At 50.7% G+C, this 18172-nt stretch overlaps 6 protein-coding genes across 6 annotated transcripts; 3 read left to right on the top strand and 3 right to left on the bottom strand.

Annotated features, from left to right (window-relative positions):
• Window positions 1-1587: 1587 nt before the first annotated feature.
• BKA67DRAFT_592450 (uncharacterized protein) lies at window positions 1588-3540 on the top strand (the record flags this gene model as incomplete). The annotated part of the gene is made up of 2 exons (XM_046104836.1): window positions 1588-1780; window positions 1832-3540. 2 exons carry the CDS (start codon window positions 1588-1590, stop codon window positions 3538-3540), a joined length of 1902 nt encoding a protein of 633 aa, XP_045958482.1.
• A 429-nt stretch (window positions 3541-3969) lies between these two features.
• On the top strand, window positions 3970-5795 carry BKA67DRAFT_516947 (Hydroxyethylthiazole kinase family-domain-containing protein; the record flags this gene model as incomplete). The annotated part of the gene is made up of 4 exons (XM_046097866.1): window positions 3970-4255; window positions 4382-4517; window positions 4573-5166; window positions 5237-5795. The coding sequence occupies 4 exons, from the start codon at window positions 3970-3972 to the stop codon at window positions 5793-5795; spliced, it is 1575 nt and encodes a 524-aa protein (XP_045958481.1).
• Window positions 5796-6837: 1042 nt separating this feature from the next.
• On the bottom strand, window positions 6838-8586 carry BKA67DRAFT_518174 (tannase and feruloyl esterase family protein; the record flags this gene model as incomplete). Its single annotated transcript, XM_046097984.1, has 2 exons — window positions 6838-7071; window positions 7240-8586. The coding sequence occupies 2 exons, from the start codon at window positions 8584-8586 to the stop codon at window positions 6838-6840; spliced, it is 1581 nt and encodes a 526-aa protein (XP_045958480.1).
• Window positions 8587-9835: 1249 nt separating this feature from the next.
• BKA67DRAFT_564427 (uncharacterized protein) lies at window positions 9836-12055 on the top strand. Its single transcript, XM_046102743.1, has 2 exons — window positions 9836-9999; window positions 10062-12055. The coding sequence occupies exons 1-2, from the start codon at window positions 9931-9933 to the stop codon at window positions 11763-11765; spliced, it is 1773 nt and encodes a 590-aa protein (XP_045958479.1). The 5' UTR covers window positions 9836-9930; the 3' UTR covers window positions 11766-12055.
• BKA67DRAFT_564426 (chaperonin 10-like protein) lies at window positions 12001-13488 on the bottom strand. Its single transcript, XM_046102742.1, has 3 exons — window positions 13191-13488; window positions 12389-13119; window positions 12001-12325 (listed from the first exon to the last, which is right to left on the bottom strand). The coding sequence occupies exons 1-3, from the start codon at window positions 13334-13336 to the stop codon at window positions 12141-12143; spliced, it is 1062 nt and encodes a 353-aa protein (XP_045958478.1). The 5' UTR covers window positions 13337-13488; the 3' UTR covers window positions 12001-12140.
• BKA67DRAFT_564420 (Frag1/DRAM/Sfk1 family-domain-containing protein) lies at window positions 13489-17853 on the bottom strand. The gene is made up of 5 exons (XM_046102741.1): window positions 17552-17853; window positions 17211-17378; window positions 16776-17108; window positions 16593-16719; window positions 13489-16045 (listed from the first exon to the last, which is right to left on the bottom strand). The coding sequence occupies exons 1-5, from the start codon at window positions 17643-17645 to the stop codon at window positions 13855-13857; spliced, it is 2913 nt and encodes a 970-aa protein (XP_045958477.1). The 5' UTR covers window positions 17646-17853; the 3' UTR covers window positions 13489-13854.
• Window positions 17854-18172: the final 319 nt, after the last annotated feature.

The raw sequence follows: 18172 nt of genomic DNA, 5'->3' as shown, positions 1-18172 counted from the left end.
ATACATAGGTAAGGTTAGGCATGTGTAGGCTCCCCTAAAATACTTGTACAGTTTCCGCCGGCTGCTTGCCAGCTTGCTACCAGAAAAACTACGTAACCAAACTGCACTTGTAGCACCACATTTGTACTTTCCTTGAAGGGCAAATGCTCACCATCTTGCCAATGTGGAATTGACGTCTACTACCACATAGAATTAGACCATCACTATAGCTATGATTTCACATCTCTCCAGGAACAAACTCGGATACATGGCCTCGCCCTGTTACACAAAATGTCCAAGGGTCCAAAGGTCCAAGGTCTGCACTCCGTATGACTGTATGGCTACAATGTATTTCTTGGAAACTCTAGTGCCCCGCGTGTCTCTGCATTGAGCATATTTTGACTGGTGATGTCTTTCCTCGCATATCATTTCCTTTCCTCTGGACTAGACAGCGTGAGAAAAAGTGTGTGCTTCGCTTGCATTTCCGCTGTAGTGGAAGCAGGGCGAGGTTCCAGGTAGAAGTGCCCCCCCCCCCCATAAGCGCTAAGCTAACCCTTTCGGCACCAGTGACATTTCGCTACAGCGACTGGCTGACTGGCTGAGTGGCGGGTGTGAGGTGCTGCTCCCTTGAAAGGCACCTGCACCTCGTTTGAACGTCAACGTCAACGGCAACGTCAACCGTCGTGTTTGTCACGATTCCATTCCATTTCATCATTCGTTCTTGATCTCTTCTCTTCACAACACCACACAACACAACCCACCAACACTTGTTCTTGACCCAACACCCCATCGGCCGTACATTCGACCTCAAGACTCTCCGACTATAGAACTTCCAGTCTTCTGAGACTCTTTTCGCTCCCCCCCAAACCCATTCAGCGTATCGTGCACCCTCAACTTCGATCTCGCTCCTCGACGACCCTGAATCTTCCGCCACCCTCCAATCCAACTTGTGATCCCTGTACACTATATACCGTCGCTTGCGTCCTAATAACTTTGTCCGCGCTCGACCCTACGTAACTGGCCTTCTACTTTGATTGCTCTTGCGTGTCTGCAAAGTGATATCAATCCAGTCATTGAGCCCGCCGGCTTAATCATCCCTTGACCTAATTCTGTATCGAGACAAAACTCCGTATACCGCCGTCCCACGACCGCTGTTGCCGCTTACTCGGTACATCCTGGAGCCAAGGACCTTTGCGTCTAGAAATTTATATTTGCAAACCCCAAACACTTAGCTGAAGATCAAAGACACGGGACATCGGTTGTGTCACCTTCGCAAGACCGCCTGGTCTTCTGCGATGAGGCGGGGAGGGTGGACCTCAGCACAATAACTCGAAATAGTTGAGGTGCTCATAATATCAACCCGGCGGAGTACAACAGCCTTGTCGGAGAGCCTATCAGTACGGAATTCTATCCCGTCAATAGTCACATTCGTTTTGAGCGCGCTCAGCCGTCCAGCTCACGCCATCCAGTTCTCTGACAGCCACCCAAAGGCTCAGGCTTCATCATATGCCCTTCGCCACCCTGCAACTTTCCCCATACTGAGCACAGTTACTTCTCTCGTCCGTCTGATACGATCTTCTGTGCAACTTTCTCCCAACCAGGGCGGGCATGGATTCTCGGTTCCCCGTCTTTCGTGAAGAATTGTACAATGTCCAGATGGACGTGAAACAGCTTGCGCATGTCCAGAGCAGTCATGCCGAGAGACTCGCCCGACTCGAGAAGCACCAAGCAAACGAGTCGGCCATGAAGTCTGCTTGGAACTCACCCTTCCCTAGCGCTATCGGAGGCACTCCGCAGCACGGTATGTACAACCTATACGACATAATTCTTGCGCTCTAACGCTTAGCTCTAGGCCCTATTCAAATGCCTACAGACGACCTCTTTGATGATTTCGACGAGGAACAGGGTCAAAACTTGCTGGGAAGTCTGCATCTCGATGCCGAGGAAGAACCTGTCAGACGTGGTGCCGCCTCGAGAGCGAACAGTGTTCGCTTCGACGAGAGCGCTCTTCAGGGTTCCAGCTGGGCTCAGAATGGACGACAATCAGGTGAATTCGTTCCTATAAGGCCAGGCAGTGGCATGGGAAACATGATGGAACGAACGCTTTCTCACAAGTCCGATGGTCGACACAGCTCTGCCGGTTATTCTGTACATTCGGTCCACTCCCACCATTCCATAGCGTCGGGTCGTGGCAGTAGTATTGGGTTGGATACCAATTACGCAACAACCGGTTCTGAGGACGATTCACCTATTGACACTCCAGCACCACCTCCAGGCTTCTTCATCCTTGGCTCCGTGCCATCCATCGTTCGTTGCTGGTTGACTACCAACTTTGCTCACGAGACGCTCCTATATGCTGATATATGCACTGGGTCTCAGCAGTCCGTGCTTGAATACTCCCTGATCAAGGAATTGGATCTGGCAGATGAGGTGCACAAGGATCTCGACGGTGTACACCGCATTCGTCTCCCTGTCTACCTAACCGAAGCGACTGTCACACATCCAAGCTCAAGAAATGTTATTCCTGCGCCGCAAATGCCAAATCTAGTTGCCAGCTTCGAAGTCATCGGACTTGAACAGCTAGAGAGTGCCGAGCTGAAAAAGAGCATAAGAATATTCATTGGAAGTGAAACGCTGAGGGAGCACTCAGCTGATATCCTGTTTTCTCAGAACCGCATGACCCTATACGGCAGCGAACGGGAGAAGTTGTCTGTGCCATTTGTCCGTCCGGAGGATCAGAGCACCTTTAAGCATATTCGCACAGTGGCCGTGTTGCCTGAGAAGCCGAGACTGAATGCCACCGCACGACCGTTTGTTCTGGGTGACTCGAAGGCACCGTCAGGCACAGATGTTCCAGTCAATGGAGTCGGCGAGGACGACGCTCACGGCACGCCTATCCTGGGTTTGCAATCTCCGCCGTCTGAGACTCCAAGCAGACCAATCGCTGAACGAGTTCCGAGCAATTTCTCTGATGTGGTAGATGATGGAGAGAAGCAGAGCAGAGAGGAGATTGGAGGTGTCGGGGCAGCCAGCCAGGATCACTCTGTCTCAGGTGACAACCAAAGTGAGACGCCCAGCGATTTTCAGCGTCAGGAATCGAGTGCAAGCGGTATTTGGTCGTCGTGGAGGCAAGGCGCTTCTGCAAACAGCTCTGACCCGAAAGAGAATGCGTCGCTCAGTGGATATCAGCCAGCCGGCCGAGCACGAAATATGAAAGTTCTGAAACCCAGCAAAGCGAGCGCTTCAACCTCTGCTCGAACGGGGGCTGCTTACGAGCCGCCACCGCCGAGACCAAGTGGTGAGAATCGTCGCAAGAGCCAACCCCTGGAGAACATTCCTCCCGGCGTGCTCAGATGGGGCAAGTCAGATCGTGCACCTGCCATTGGGTCCGAAAGAACATCGACCGCTTCGTCAGAAGCCAAGCCAGTAACTATATTGTCTCGTGAGACACGCAGCGTATCGTCCGCATCCCGAACCTCTGCGAACCCATTGGGTGGTGCGTCGGCATTTTCGTTCCTCACGCCCATGAATAAGCCCAAGTCGTCGACCACTGCTGAGTGACACGTGTAATTGCATTTTGAACGAAATCGTCTTATTGCAATGACCTTTTGGAAGGCTTCATTAGGACTTTCCGTGCAATTACGATACCCAGCTTTGTGACTAGCAACCAGAAAATGAATCAAATGAGAAAAAATATGTTAAAAATTACTCACTACGTCTTTCGTAGCGATTATGTGCCTTGTCTTCGTCGCTCATAGTGCATAGTCAAATGACGTAAACCCAAGCTTAGCAGCACACCATATTAAGCTAATTCCATCGCTCTAGCGCGGTTATTCACATCTCAAAACCTCTCAGTCCCCTCACCTTGTCAAAACGTTGTTGTATACAGGCTCTTAGTATCCCCAAACCCCTAGAACTTCTAACCTTTTTGGGCGACTAATAAATCCTTGTACGTCGGAACTGAACGGGAGGAAGTGCCAACCCAGAACGATGGATAAATCAAAAACAGATTACTCCCTCTATCTGGTCACAGACCAGACGCCCGCCATCCTCGGCGGCAAGGACATCGTAGCGGTTGTCGAGTCGGCACTGAAGGGCGGCGTTACAATCGTACAGTACCGCGAAAAGCATGCCGATACCGGCGGTATGGTCGCCACGGCGAGGAGGCTGCATGCAGTGACCAAAAAGTACGGCGTGCCTCTGCTCATCAACGATCGTGTGGATGTCGCGCTCGCGGTCGGATGCGAGGGTGTGCATGTTGGGCAGGACGACCTTGGTAAGTGTGGTCATGGAGGCTGAAGACAGGCCTGTTTCTTTGTCCCCTGGGAATGTCTATCGGTCAACGAGTGAAGCGGGGTGGGAGAGTAGAGACACAAGTGCTGATGTGCATTGGCGGATACAGATCTCGCGACTGTCAGACGGCTGCTGGGTGATGACAAGATCATTGGTGTCACGGCAAGCAATATCGAAGAAGTACATCATGCGGCCACCGGTGGTGCGGATTATCTGGGCATAGGGACTGTGTTCGCGACTCAGACGTGAGTGCCCGATACTTCTCAGACGCCAACGTAGGCGTGGCTAACATGTGCACAGAAAGGAGAACACCAAGTCCATCATCGGTACCACCGGTCTCCAGCAACTACTGGGCTATCTGCGCACATCGAATTCCAAGGTGAAAACTGTATGCATCGGTGGCATAAACGCCTCGAACGCATCGCGGGTCATGTGGCAATCTGCCAGCCTCAACAGGTCGCTGGACGGCATCGCCGTCGTCTCTGCCATCGTAGCCGCACCTTCCCCAGAGTCGGCATCGAAAGAACTCCTGCAGCTTGTCAAGACGCCACCTCCCTTCGCAAAGTACTCCCCGTCTCAGGCACATGTGTCGAGGTCGGTCGAGGAGATCCTAAAGCTGGTCCCGGATATCATTCGAAAAGTCGACGAGACCAAGCCGCTCAGCCACAATATGACGAACCTGGTGGTCCAGAACTTCGCGGCGAACGTCGCGCTCAGTGTAGGCGCCAGTCCGATCATGGCCAACTACGGAGAGGAGGCCAAGGATCTAGCGGCGCTAGGTGGTTCGCTAGTCGTCAACATGGGAACAGTCACACCAGAGGGCCTTGAGAACTATCAAAAGGCCTTGAAAGCGTACAACAATGCTGGTGGGCCGGTAGTGTTTGACCCTGTCGGGTAAGTTCGGCTCATCAAGCCCCAATGACCAGACTGGAACTGCGTGTACAATGCTGACCGAGAACCACAGTGCCGGTGCGACGGCGGTACGCAGGGCTGCGACCAAAACCATCCTGAACGGTGGTTACGTCGACGTGTTGAAGGGCAACCAGTCTGAAGTCTTGACGTGCACGCCTTCGGGCTCCTCGCTGCAGCAGCGCGGTGTCGACTCGGCGTCTGATTCGTCCGTTTCCGAAGACAAGCTCGGAGCCACGGTCAAGGAGCTCGCCCAGCTCCGCCGCAACACGGTCGTCATGACGGCCAAGACCGATCTGGTCAGCGCCGGCGGCAGCGTGTATGCGGTCGACAACGGCCACGAGTATCTCGGCATGGTGACGGGGACAGGGTGCTGTCTGGGGACGACAATCAGCGCCATGGTAGCCGCGTATCCAGAAGACAAGTTGGCGGCGACGGTGGCGGGGCTGTTGTTGTATGAGATCGCCGCAGAAATTGCCGCGGAGAGGCAGGACGTAAAGGGACCTGGCACGTTTGTGCCAGCGTTTTTGGATGAGCTGTATAACTTGAGGAAACAGATCGTAAAGGGTGATGACGGTTGGAGAAAGAGGGCGAAGGTACGTGTTGTCTCATAGATTTTGCCGTGACGCAAAAAAGAATAGAAAGTAAAGGTGTGTGAGAAGTAGATTCTATCAGTAGGGGTGATTGAATCTTGCTCAAAGTGACAACCACCAAATTCAATAGAGAAATGAGTATATGATAAGATTGATTGCTATGGTCTGCTTGCATATGTTACCTGTGCAAGACTTGGCTACACGAAAGGTGAAGTGACAGGAAAAAATGACTGAGATCATGGTTTCAAACATCCGATTAAAAAGAAAAGAATTGACAACCGATATTCTATGCAACTCGAGGGTAAAAACGCCTTTAATACTGGTAACCAGTCCTGGTATATCTTGATTGTGCCATTGATTTTGAAGTGAGGAGCGGGGTCGAGGTTCTTGGTGCACAACACTGCTTAGAAGGTACAAAAACAATGTCGTGAGTAGAACTTGCGGGTGTGGTTTCGTAGATGCCCTGTTGGATTTATTGCAAGTCCCATGTGAAAGTTTCCAGTAGGTCCCATGTAAAATGGTCTTCAGCCATGCCAAGGAAGCGAGTTTCAACAAGATCAAACAAAGCCCTCCCATGATTAAATGTAGGGAGGGCTTGCGCGTCTGTTTTGGTAAGGGGGCTTGAGGTTAGCTACTTAGAGGGAAATAACACAGGAGTTCCTCCCATCGCATTTAAATATCGACTTCTATCTATAAAGCTAGGTGCAAAATACCGTTCTAGGAAAATGCAAATAGCAGGGACATTCATAATGATTCAGAAAAAACAAAGACGGAGAAAAGAAGACCCAAAAAGCATGAAGACTGAGACGCACTCGGCGCTTTAATACTTAGTTTGACTAACTGTCTAGTAATCGTGAACTCACTCGTATTATCATTATTATAACCTGGTGGAGGTAGTAGGAATATACATCGGAAGATAATGGAAAGAGACGATTTACGAATCAATAGGCTCTCGCATCATGGTTTTTTACGTGGAAGGGCAGATCGGTCATACAGGGATCGGTAAATCGAAGCAACTCTGGATCAGATCACCACCAAATACATTGTTTGACAATTGTTGCTGTTACACGCAGGACCAGGAATCCTCGTCGGTGTAGTTTCCAGGCCCAACATACTTATTCCTTCTAGGATAACGACAGTGTTTGCGGAAATACTCAGGCGTAAAACCATCAGCAGATACCTTGGCGCCTCTGACGTACTCGGGCTCAGCGCCTTTCTCGACCCAATCCACTAAGGCCAGGAGCAGGTTGTCCTCAGGGGTGCTCGATAGGTACGTTGCGTAACCTTGGCCAATGTACTACAGCATTTAGAGTCAATTATTGTTCTTCTAGGTTGGTCTGAGGCGTGTTTGGTAGTAATGTGAAACAGTCACCAAGAGATCAACAGTTGCTAATAGGCATTATAGCCCCGTAGATACGCAAAGGAAAGCGGGAAGTCGTGGGAAATGATTTCGAAAATTACTTACAGATGCACCATCACCATTGCCGCAGTGGCCCATGCCGCTGATGGAGAAGAAACGATAAAATTGGTCAAGCTCGGAGGGCGAAAGATTCATAGTCTCGACCACAGATCGGTAGTACAACTTGGTATCATCGGAGGTGATAATACCATCAGATGTGCCGTGGTACGATAGAAGCTTCCCTCCGGCGTCCCTGAAGGCAGATATGTCTGCGTTGAAGGTTTGCACGTTGAAAGGGTTTTGGTCCAACGCTACCTTCGCATCTGCGACGGTCCAGGAATCTGGATCCCAGGTCGAATCGTTGTACACCACGTATTTGTACCAGTCGCTAGAGTACAACAATGGTGTGCCACTGAAATATACGTACTGTGCCTGGGATTCTCCGCTCGGGTTCAATCGGGGGTAGTATAACTTGCCATCCGGACCATAGAAGTTTGTGTATATGGAATTAACCGCTCGGGCTTGCTCTCCAGTGAGGCAAGTGGACGAGGTACTGGATGTGGTAGAGTTGCAGACAAGCGCGTCTGCTATAGGTTGGCACAAGTCAGTATCTTCGATGATTCCATCGACAGCGCCATCGATCGCATCGCATTGACGAATGATCTCCTCGTGGACCGCAGCCCACTGGTCCGTGGACAAAAAGGTCGTCGAATTCTTCTTGCCAGCCAAGGAGTACAGATAAAGGCCCCATGTACCGAGATTGACGAAATTCATGGCGGGTGCACCAGCCAAAACTCCATCAAATATATCTGGGTGGTCCTGTACAAGTTTGTAGCCTTGTCTTCCGCCTGTAGAGCAACCGATGTAGTAGGACTTGTTGTGTCCTTGGTCGTAGAAGGTATCGACGACCTGCTTACCGAGCTCAGCGCCGGTAACGACAGATCGGTATACGAAATCTTCCAGAACGTCTTCATTGTTGAGGAAGTACTGGCCAGTATCTCCGTCGTGTCCATTATTTGCACCGACAGTCGCGAAACCGAACTGAGTACCAAAGGCCAAATCATCATAGTGGACACAGCCCCCTAGACCACCATTGCCTGTGCTTAGGAAGCGACCATTATAGTCGCGTGGAAGCCAGGCTTCCAGGCGCAAGCCGCTGCGATTTGATGTAGCAACCGTCATGTACACACGACACAAATCGGTTGCGACCTGTTGTGCCGTTTTAGCGCACACTGCTGGCACACCATTGAGCGAAATACTATTGTTGGCGGCGATATACTCCGTGAAATTGACATAAACATTGTCGATATTGATAATGTTTGGCAATTGGCTGCAAGCGTCGACAAAGCTGTCATTCAATTGGGCTGCAGCTCCAATTGCCAAGAATGGCAGCCAACGTAACGCGGTATGCATCTTATAGTGTTGAAGAGGTCGACATGAGCATGGCATAGTCGTACGGTCCCGAGCTTGATCCCCACGGGGTAGTATATTACTTTTCTAGTTGAGAGCCCCTAACGTAAGCTTTAGCCAGGCCCAACTACCTCGGTCAATTGTAGCCTCAATTGTGTAATCGGTTCAGATCAACGGCACTTTCAAGCCCGAAAAGCTACCCTAAAAAACCTTTACCCCAGGTTTTCTATCATGACCAATGCAACATCTTAATTTCGGCAATGGTTACCCGCAATGCGATGGTGGTACTATGCCCCGATGCGGAAGTTCGCATTTCCTGATGTGGTAGCCACTGGTAAAGTGACGATCAAATTTGAATGCCTTCATCATGGAGAACGTTCCATTACATATGCTTTGACGTTGCAGGTGACTCGACTCTTCTGCCAGATGCTAGCAGGACTCTCGACGCTTTCCAAACCTTGTTGGTTTTAATGATTTCATTTCTAGAGACAGTCAAGGTAATTCCTTCTTGTCATAAACATCAGTTTTAAGTAATACTCAAGAGCAATAATTCTGCAGTCCTCGCATTGAGTGAATATAAAAAAAAAAACACAGGCGAATGTGAAGCAGTGATTGAGTATCGCGAGACGCCAAATGGCTCGGGATAGAAGGCTATACTAGTCTAGACTAACCTAGTCTAGCCTCAATGGACAAACGCAGTTAAAGTCCGCTGGCAAAGTCACCACGAAGGATACGTTTGGGCATTTCGGCTCTTCAGACTGTCAGGCAAACTCAATTGGTAATGGATGTCTCAGGTCTCCACCTGATGCCTCAGATACATGTCAGATACCTAGGGCAACCTCAGTAGAACAGAGGTTAGCTCTGTGACGTGTCTATCAATTGGCTCAAGGCGAAGCAAGGTGTGTAGCCCGGACGATATACCAGCTTAGGCCTAGCGACCTATATTACCTCCGCTCTGCTATAACCAGCGAAACTAAACAGATTCTGAGTTCACTTCTTCTAGTATCTTAGAGGCTGTATGAATGTTACACTGCGCAAGTTATATTCCTTTGGCTCTAGTGATGCCATGCTATACTTTCAGCGACTCGACATGTAAATTTGTTGGAGGGCCGAATGTAGCAGAATATCTGCCGATACAATATACCTAGCAGACCTAGCTTCCAGCACGCATTGATATGAGGTCGCCGCCAAGGAAACTTCTTACACCACCAATGAGAAGCTTGGGACTACTGCAACTTTCGTAAATATCCCGGTCAGAAATTTCGAATCACCCTAATAAATACTGATGCTTCAGCAAGGAACATACGAGCTACCTCAATCAGTGTCGCCGAATCCTAACGCTTCAGGATGTTTGGACTATTAATTCTTACGTTCGTCGCGCTCTCTATAGCAGTTTCGAACCAGAGCTATGATTTTGTGAGTTGCTACATCTACGACAGTCCATTTTCTAGACGATACGCTGCTAAATGATAGTGTAGATCGTAGTCGGCGGTGGTACTGCAGGTTTAGCGGTTGCTGTTCGTCTCAGCCAGAAGCTGCCGGACCTTTCAGTACTTGTGATCGAAGCTGGCCCAGACGGTCGGGATATCCCTGGTATCTACGTGCCTGGCCGTAAAGGATCATTGCTAGGTACTATCTACGACTGGAACTTCACCACCGTTCCCCAGCCCGGAGCGAACAATCGCATCCTTTCACAGAACCGTGGAAGAGTCCTTGGAGGCAGCTCCGCTCTCAATTTGATTTCATGGGACAGGGGCGCCAAGGCGGACTACGATGACTGGGAATCGTTCGGTAATCCAGGGTGGAACTGGGACTCTATGCACTCCGCCATGCGTAAATCAGAGACGTTCCAGCTGACTCCGAATAATGGCTCCGCTGGGATCAAAGGCGTTGGTGACCACGGAGAGATTCGCTCTCTCATTAGTCGTTTCTCAACGCCTCAGAACGAAGAGTTCTTCCCCGCAATGCACAACTTGGGCTACGGGCAAACTTACGGATATATGGACGGAGAAGTGCTGGGCTATATGCGGCACACAAGCAATGTGCTCTTGAGCAATTATACTCGGTCATACAGCCCGGCTTATCTAGCAGTTGCAGGAAGCAATCTCCATTTGATGTTAAACACGACAGTCTCCAAAGTCACGCTGGACAATGAAAGACGAGCGACCGGTGTGATGATGGAGGATGGCACAACCATTACGGCGACGAAGGAAGTCATATTGTCAGCGGGCTCTATTCAATCGCCTCAATTGCTTGAGCTGTCAGGTGTTGGTAATGCAACTGTTCTCAGCTCCGCGGGTATCACGCCTGTCGTGGAACTGCCAGGCGTCGGAGAAAACCTTCAGGATCACGTTCGAATTGTGAACGTCTATCAACTCGACTCGAACTATACATCTGCGGACATCCTGCGCTTCAACGCCACATTCGCCGCCGAGCAGCTGGATCGCTGGGAAAGGAACATTACTGGCTTTTACGACAATACCGGGTCAGCCTATGCATATTTGACATGGCAGCAAGCACTTGGAAATGATTCCACCTTCAAAGAACTCGCTAGACAGGCAGCAAGCCCACATATTGTCGATCAGAGGAAGCTTGAGAATGTGCTTGATGTGAATAAGGGTGTTCCGCAGGTTGAGGTTCTGTTTTCAGATGGCTATCTCGGCTTGAAAGGCTATCCTGTTGCGAACTCGTCACTTTATGGTCAGACATTCTTCGCCATGATCGCGAGCATTCAACACCCATTTTCGAGGGGCAGCGTGCATTTGAACACATCCCATCCGTCAGGTAAGCCAATATTGAATCCGAATTATTTGTCCAACGAGTACGACCTGCAAGCTGTCAAGGAAGCAGCCAAGTTTCTGCGCAAAGTTGCTACAACACCACCACTCAGTTATACTTGGGTAGATGAGTACGAACCTGGCTTTGAGATCAGTACAGATGCCCAATGGACCGAGTACGCAAAAAGCCATGCCCTGAGCATATGGCATCCAGTGGGCACGTGTGCTATGCTTCCCAAGGAGGAAGGCGGAGTGGTGGACTCACACCTAAGGGTCTATGGCGTCCCAAACCTGCGTATTGTTGATGCAAGCATTATGCCTGCGCTGGTCTCCGGTCATATACAAAGCGCCGTCTACGGTATTGCTGAGAGGGCGGCAGATCTTATCTCTGGAGCATGGTCATAAGCAAGATCAAGTGGCGCATACAAAAGTTCACGGATGATACACCTGATTTCCAAACGGCGTCTACTAATGTAATAGAACCTCGGTACGCATTACAGTCAGTAAGTACTTGAAATGGAAAGCCAGTAACACGTATGCGATAAGATGGAGTTAATACAATTAGACCAGTTGATGGCCAAGTCCATGCGGCTTTCCTGAATTCTTGTATCGACAAATCGCACGCTTTCGTTTTGCAAGATGAGCTTAATAGCGTAGTTTAATTTGCCTAATCATGACCTGAATGGTAAAGAGACACTTCCATCAGTAGTAACGTCAACGTTTTGTCCCACGATCTGCTGGTAATTGCTTCCCAACGTCTTGCGTTTCATAACGGGTCTTTTATGATGGTATTTTTACGATAGCCCTTCCGGTGATCCCGTCCACCTTCAACTTTTCTATGATCTGCGGGATCTGAGAAAACTCGAAAACTTCAATTTTGGGTTCAACTCCCCGTAGATTGCCGTCATTGAAGACCTCCTCCATCTGCCTCTCAGTGCCCACCGAGGAGCCTTTTATAACTAAACCTAAAAAAACACCATGTCAGCTTGGCTGTCCTGGTCCACGTCTTAGACGTATTCGGGCCTTACCTCGTGCTACGCAAGCGGTAGCGGATATAGGAAACTGGACGTCTAGAGGCGGTAACCCCACGCAGACGATGACCCCCATGTTTCGCACAAGTCTTGGAGCCACCTCAAACGCCTCTCTGGTTCCTGGCACCACCAGAACCCCGTGCGCCCCCTCACCACCAGTCAGCTCCTTAACCCTTGTTTCTACATCTTCCTCAAGATAGTCGATGAAATGTTCCGCTCCACAAGAGAGACCGAGCGTGCGTTTTTCCCTTCCAGCGTCCACGGCTATCACTCGCAGATTGTACAGTCTAGACGCCATCTGCACACCGAGATGTCCAAGGCCACCACCAGCGCCCAAGACGACCAGCCAGTCGCGGTCCCCGACTTCCGGGTGGACTTTGGAGAGCGCGCCAGCCATGGTGATACCTGCGCAGAGCAGCGGGGCAGCGATCTCGTCTGCAATCTCGTCGGGTATCCCGGTGAGGTAACGGGCATCGGCGATGACGTACTGCTGCAGGGTCCCGGGCTTCGTGCGGCCGGTGTTTTCCTGCTTCGGGCAAGCATGTGCGTCGCCCCTCCGGCACAGAAAACAATCACCGCAGGCGCTGTAGAGCCACTTGACACCCACTCTGGCACCCAGAAGCGACGCGTCGGCGTTCTCACCAGTCTGTACGACCGTGCCCACGCCTTCGTGGCCCACGACGTCTTGATAGGCGCCGTACCCGAGGACGGCGCGGATCTCCGAGCCGCTGCGGAGAGCCGAGTGCCTCCTGTCAGCATGGCGGACTTGTCTTCTGCGCGAGGGGATAAGGGGCCTTACCAGATTCCACTATACGATAACTTCACCAAAACTTCGTTGGCACCTGGCTTACCAACTAGCACATCGTTTCGTATGATCATGCGGCCACTCGGCCCCGGATTTATGATCACGGCGGCGGTCTGAACTTCTGGTATTATGTATAACATTTTGCAGGTGTTCTCACAACTGAGATCTTTGTAATTCGAATATAAGTATACGATGTGATGTTCTCCTTAGGAATCCGTCGACTCAACTTAGAGCAAACCCCTCTAGTACTAAGTTCCTAGGTTAGGTGTCTGGAGAATGTGGAGATCTGGGCCAACACCGAAATTGCGGAGTCACGGCAAGTCCAGCGGCAAGTCGGCCGTTAACGTTGTGCTTAAGTAATCTCGAATAAGAATCTTCCCACGTTAGATTTAAATCGGCCTGATCTAGTCTATGTGGTCGCGCAGCCAAAACAGGAAACCAAATCCTTCCTAAGTCGGACCAGGCCATACACAACCTAAACGTATTGGTATAATCGTTGACTATTAGTGATCAGAAGAGGACCGGCGCTATCCCTAACCCTACCCATGTCCGTCCTTCCCGTTCTCTTCATGTCGTTACCATGCGATCGTTACTTCTTCGTCCTATCATTCCATTACCACCATTATCCTTCCTTATTTCCTACTGGGTATCGTATACCTTATTCAGGTTTATAGTATCTTGGTGCATCAAAGACATGATATCTGTGACCCCTGACGCCCTCCCCTCTGAAGAGATCTGGGAATCTCCAGCCTTCTGGCACTGCGTTCTCGATCACTCTTCGGTCGCGGAGCGCTGGGTTTGCCTCCATAGACGCGACAAGCGCCTTCTCGCCATCGCTCTTCGGTATCACGAACTTGGCTACCTGCAATTCGGTGTCTGTGATCGTGCTGCGGCTGACTCTTGCGTATGAGACACGGTTAAGATGCTTGTAGAGAATATACTCGCACCACCGGTCCCAGTCAGACGGGTCGACGTCGTGCATTCCTGATATTTCAGAAACGTACGTGTTGTAATTGCCCTCCAGAGGGTTCGTGACCAGGTAGCTAAGCAGGATACTTGGACGTGGCGACGAACCCATGAGCTTGGAGAGGTACTCGCTCTGCAACCTTCTGTCCTCGGGATCCTCTTCCTGTCCGGAGTGGAAGACAAACACGTCCACCAACTCGCCATAACAGTCAAGCGTGGCATGGATGACCGGGGCCAACTCTCCAACAGGCGACGGGAGAAGATGATGTGTCGAGTTGACGATGGGAAATTTCGACAAAAGTGCCGCACCCCAAGTGTGTTTGTTGGGCCCTGGGCCATAGTCAACGTACATGCCAAGGTCCTCGGCGAGAAATTGTGTGGTGTCACGATTGCCCATGATGATACGCTGGAGGTCTGATTCGAGAAGGCCAATGACATCAATTTCAAGCTCCTTAATCAGATCACGCATCCGGTATTCAGATGACCACATATCATTATCAAGGGAGAAGTGAATTGTCCAGATACCGGCTGTGAGAACTCGCGAGTCTTCATGATAAGGTTTGTATTCGGCATAAACAGGGAAGCGATGATAAGCTGATACAAGGAATAATATGTTAGTCAATGCAAGAGCCCATGTGTGATACTTTCGGTGCTGCGACTGCGCACGCGCTGGCGTCTTGCTCTGTTGGCGTCGTGCGTTGGTAGAGGTCAGGTTCCAGACACCAGCACCGAGGAGGACCATCATGGTGATCATGATCCAGTCCGTGTGTTCGCGGACGTAAGGGCCGCCTGGAACAAAAGCGTAGGCAACAACCCAAACGTGGAAGAGAACTACAAAATTGTAGATGAGGAAGCCAAGTCCGAAAGTGGTGGCTGGGCTTTTCTTAGAAGCTTGCGTCAGAATCGGGGGCGCTATGGCCATCAAATAGAAGGCTGTTGTGAGCGCGCCGGTATAGCCGACCCAGTTATGCCTTGTCGTGAGGACCGCAGCTCCTACACTACCAATGCCAAAAGCGGACCACGTGCTGACAAGTTCAGGTCGAGCAACACCAGTAAGGAGACCGGTAGTCATGGCAGCGACAGTGAGCCAACCATGCTCTGCAGATTGAGGGCCCCTGACTGGATAACCTTCCCAGACCCAGAGGATCATGGTACTTGTGTCTGAAAGCAAGGAATGTAGGCCGAAGAATAGGCCACCAACGCCAAACGCAGAAAGCAAAGCGGATCCACCGACAGACTGGTCTTCTTTGGCAATTCCAGTGTTCAGAGGCGATCTGCGAGTGAATGTCCAAGCTGCCATGATAGCCAAGACAAGTCCGATCTCATTCTTTCCTCCATTTTCGGCATGCATGATTGGCCAGATTGGATTGTTTGTCCACCATGCGTACTTGGCCGTTGCAGATAAAACCAAACCTACAGTCCAAGCAAGGATCTTGGACTCAAGACGGGCCTCGTGGACGTTATCGGAATATAGAGTGGCAGCCCATGACAAACAAGACATCCACACACCAAATCCCACGGTGAAAAGTCGATAGACGGGGTCTGTGATGAGCCAAGCAAGAAGCCCAGACAAGGATAACAGGTGACAGATTCGTAGGTTATTGACGACCAACGATCGTAGCGGCTTGATGCCTAAAAGTATTGGAGAGACTGTTGACATGACAAGTACCTCGTACCCTGAGATTCCCATGTGCCAAAGTGGAAAATACCAGATCACAACGCCCAGACTGGTAAGCATGGACCAGAAGACGAAGCCATGGTAGACCTCAGCACCAGTGTCGAACACCTCTCTCCACGAAAGCTTTGCATTAAAGACACCGCCTGTCGCTCTGGACTTCTGCTTCTGCAGGGCTCTGCTCGTTGTCGGGACACGGGACTTCTCTCTGAAAGACGAATCAGCATACGACGACCTCGACTATATGAAATCAAAACAAATGGTTATTGCTGCACCACACTCGCTCGGACTGTCTACGGAGATATTGCTGGAGAACATGCTTTTAAGGTTGTACTGTGATAGGTCATAGTTTCGAGGCAGACATATTGCCATGATCTGCACAGCAGGATAACAACACTGAATTCCTTCCAGGCATAACTAGCCCATTGCTGATGAAACATAGGCCCGCAAGCGTGCGGAGAAAACGGGGCTATCCGAATTCTCCGAAGGTCGGTCGTTCGTACTATGAACGGAGAAGCCCATCGCATATTTGACAATGGATTCGTAAACAAAACGAGTCATGGAGCAACTTCTTGTGTCGTACAAGTGCGAATGCATTTCCCTCCTTCTCATTGCGGCGCTGTAGCTGAGAAACCACGACCATTACGACAAGAGTGATTTGAGTGGTCAGTAGCTACTTGCACATGGTGTCCAGCCGAGCGAGTGCGCAGTATATGTTGGCTCAGTGAGCCCAACGCGGAAGTTCTTGAACGTACCCCTGGCTAAATCCACCAACGTCTCTCACCACGATTTCAAAGGTGGAGAAGTCCAGAGCAGTAACAGCGTCGAATGCGACATCGAGGAGTATGAGCGACCATTCGAAGAAAGCGTAAATTGTGTAGGCTATCCCGGGTCAGTGGTCGACGCACTTTCAGTTGATCTGAACCAGAGTTACCTACCACCAGCCACACGGTGCACCTTGTGTTGTATGAAGAAATAGATCAGAGGAACGAGAGTGCCAAAGAAGGCAGCGGCAAGAACCTTTCTGTACTTGATCGCCTTTGCGTTCGGGGGACTCAGTGCGATGCAGCCGGTAGTCCAGGGTATCGTGAGAACGAGGTAGGAGATCATAAAAATGTCGTGCCAGTCGTGGTCATCGGTCGAGGTAACATAAGTCCAGCCGCCACACGTGAATGTGCGGAGCAGTCCCATGGCAGCTACGAACTTGGGCAATGCCGCGCCGGACTTTGCAGTGAGGAGATACCATAATCCGACCAAAGCGAATCGAGCACCTGTCACGGGGAGCGCATGAGCATCCTACATATCATGGTTGTTTTGGTTTGCTTCTCTTGGCTACCAACTACAGCATCTGACTGAACCGTGGGGCTACTCACCAGATGTTATCGCAATAAACAGCTGGAAGAAGGATCGCTCGGGGTATCGATCGCCAATGGTTGCGGAAACCGAGGGGAACCACTCTTGTGGGTAGCCATAGAACTCATTCTTGACGATCTTGTGATAATGCAGCGAACAACCAACGATAAGCGCGCTAAGAAAGGCAGCTATAACGGTAGGACAAGTCAGCGACGGGGTCTCGTGAGGGAGTCAATTGGCACCATGTTCTTCGCATTCTTCGCATTCTCGCATTCTCGGTTGACTCGTTTGACAGAGAAGCTCGCTGGCCTGTGTGTCGTGCATAGAAAAGTGCACGGTTCTGGTGGTGGTAGGTACTGACTGTATGCTACGATGGTATGGGTGTGGGAAATCCATCTCGCGTTGAATGATATCAGAGCCCCGCTGGGCTTGTCTTTGTAAGTTGACGGTGCCATCGTTCAGGGAATCTGTCGCCAAACTATGATGGCCAAAGGGAGACAGACACATGTGGACGAAAGGACGCGAAGCAAGGCACGACACGATTACGAAAGAGTGATTATTGGAGTGCGAAGAAGCAATAAAAGTTTGTTTGTTTGCGTTTGCCTTTGCCTTGCTTGGCCCATCCAATCCGACGGGTTTTAGCTTCGCAGCTTCGGCTTCTTCGGTGTCGCGTGCATCCCGTCATGCCATCCACTGCCATTTATTTACCCATTGCATTTCCGCATTTCCCTCCATAGAGTTAGTGGCCTCTTGGGCAAAGCAAAATAAGCTTGGACCCCCCTGTCAAAAGCCTGTCGTGATCGGTGGGGATATGATTGGTGGTTGCCGCCTTGCCGATAGATGCTACTGCGTAACAAACAAACCCTCCAGCACGTATGCATGTACTCCGTATGTGAGAGAGGTGCGGTCCGCTGCGAGCGCTGACGAGCGAGCTGCTTTGGGCTCACCTCACAGCTCACCTTGGGGCCGTTGGCGGTGACCA

Source organism: Truncatella angustata (genome assembly GCF_020726525.1).
Source record: "Truncatella angustata strain MPI-SDFR-AT-0073 chromosome Unknown BKA67scaffold_4, whole genome shotgun sequence".
Taxonomy (NCBI): domain Eukaryota; kingdom Fungi; phylum Ascomycota; class Sordariomycetes; order Amphisphaeriales; family Sporocadaceae; genus Truncatella; species Truncatella angustata.
The sequence above is the reverse complement of the archived record's forward strand: the minus strand, read 5'-3'. Positions and strand labels throughout refer to the sequence as shown.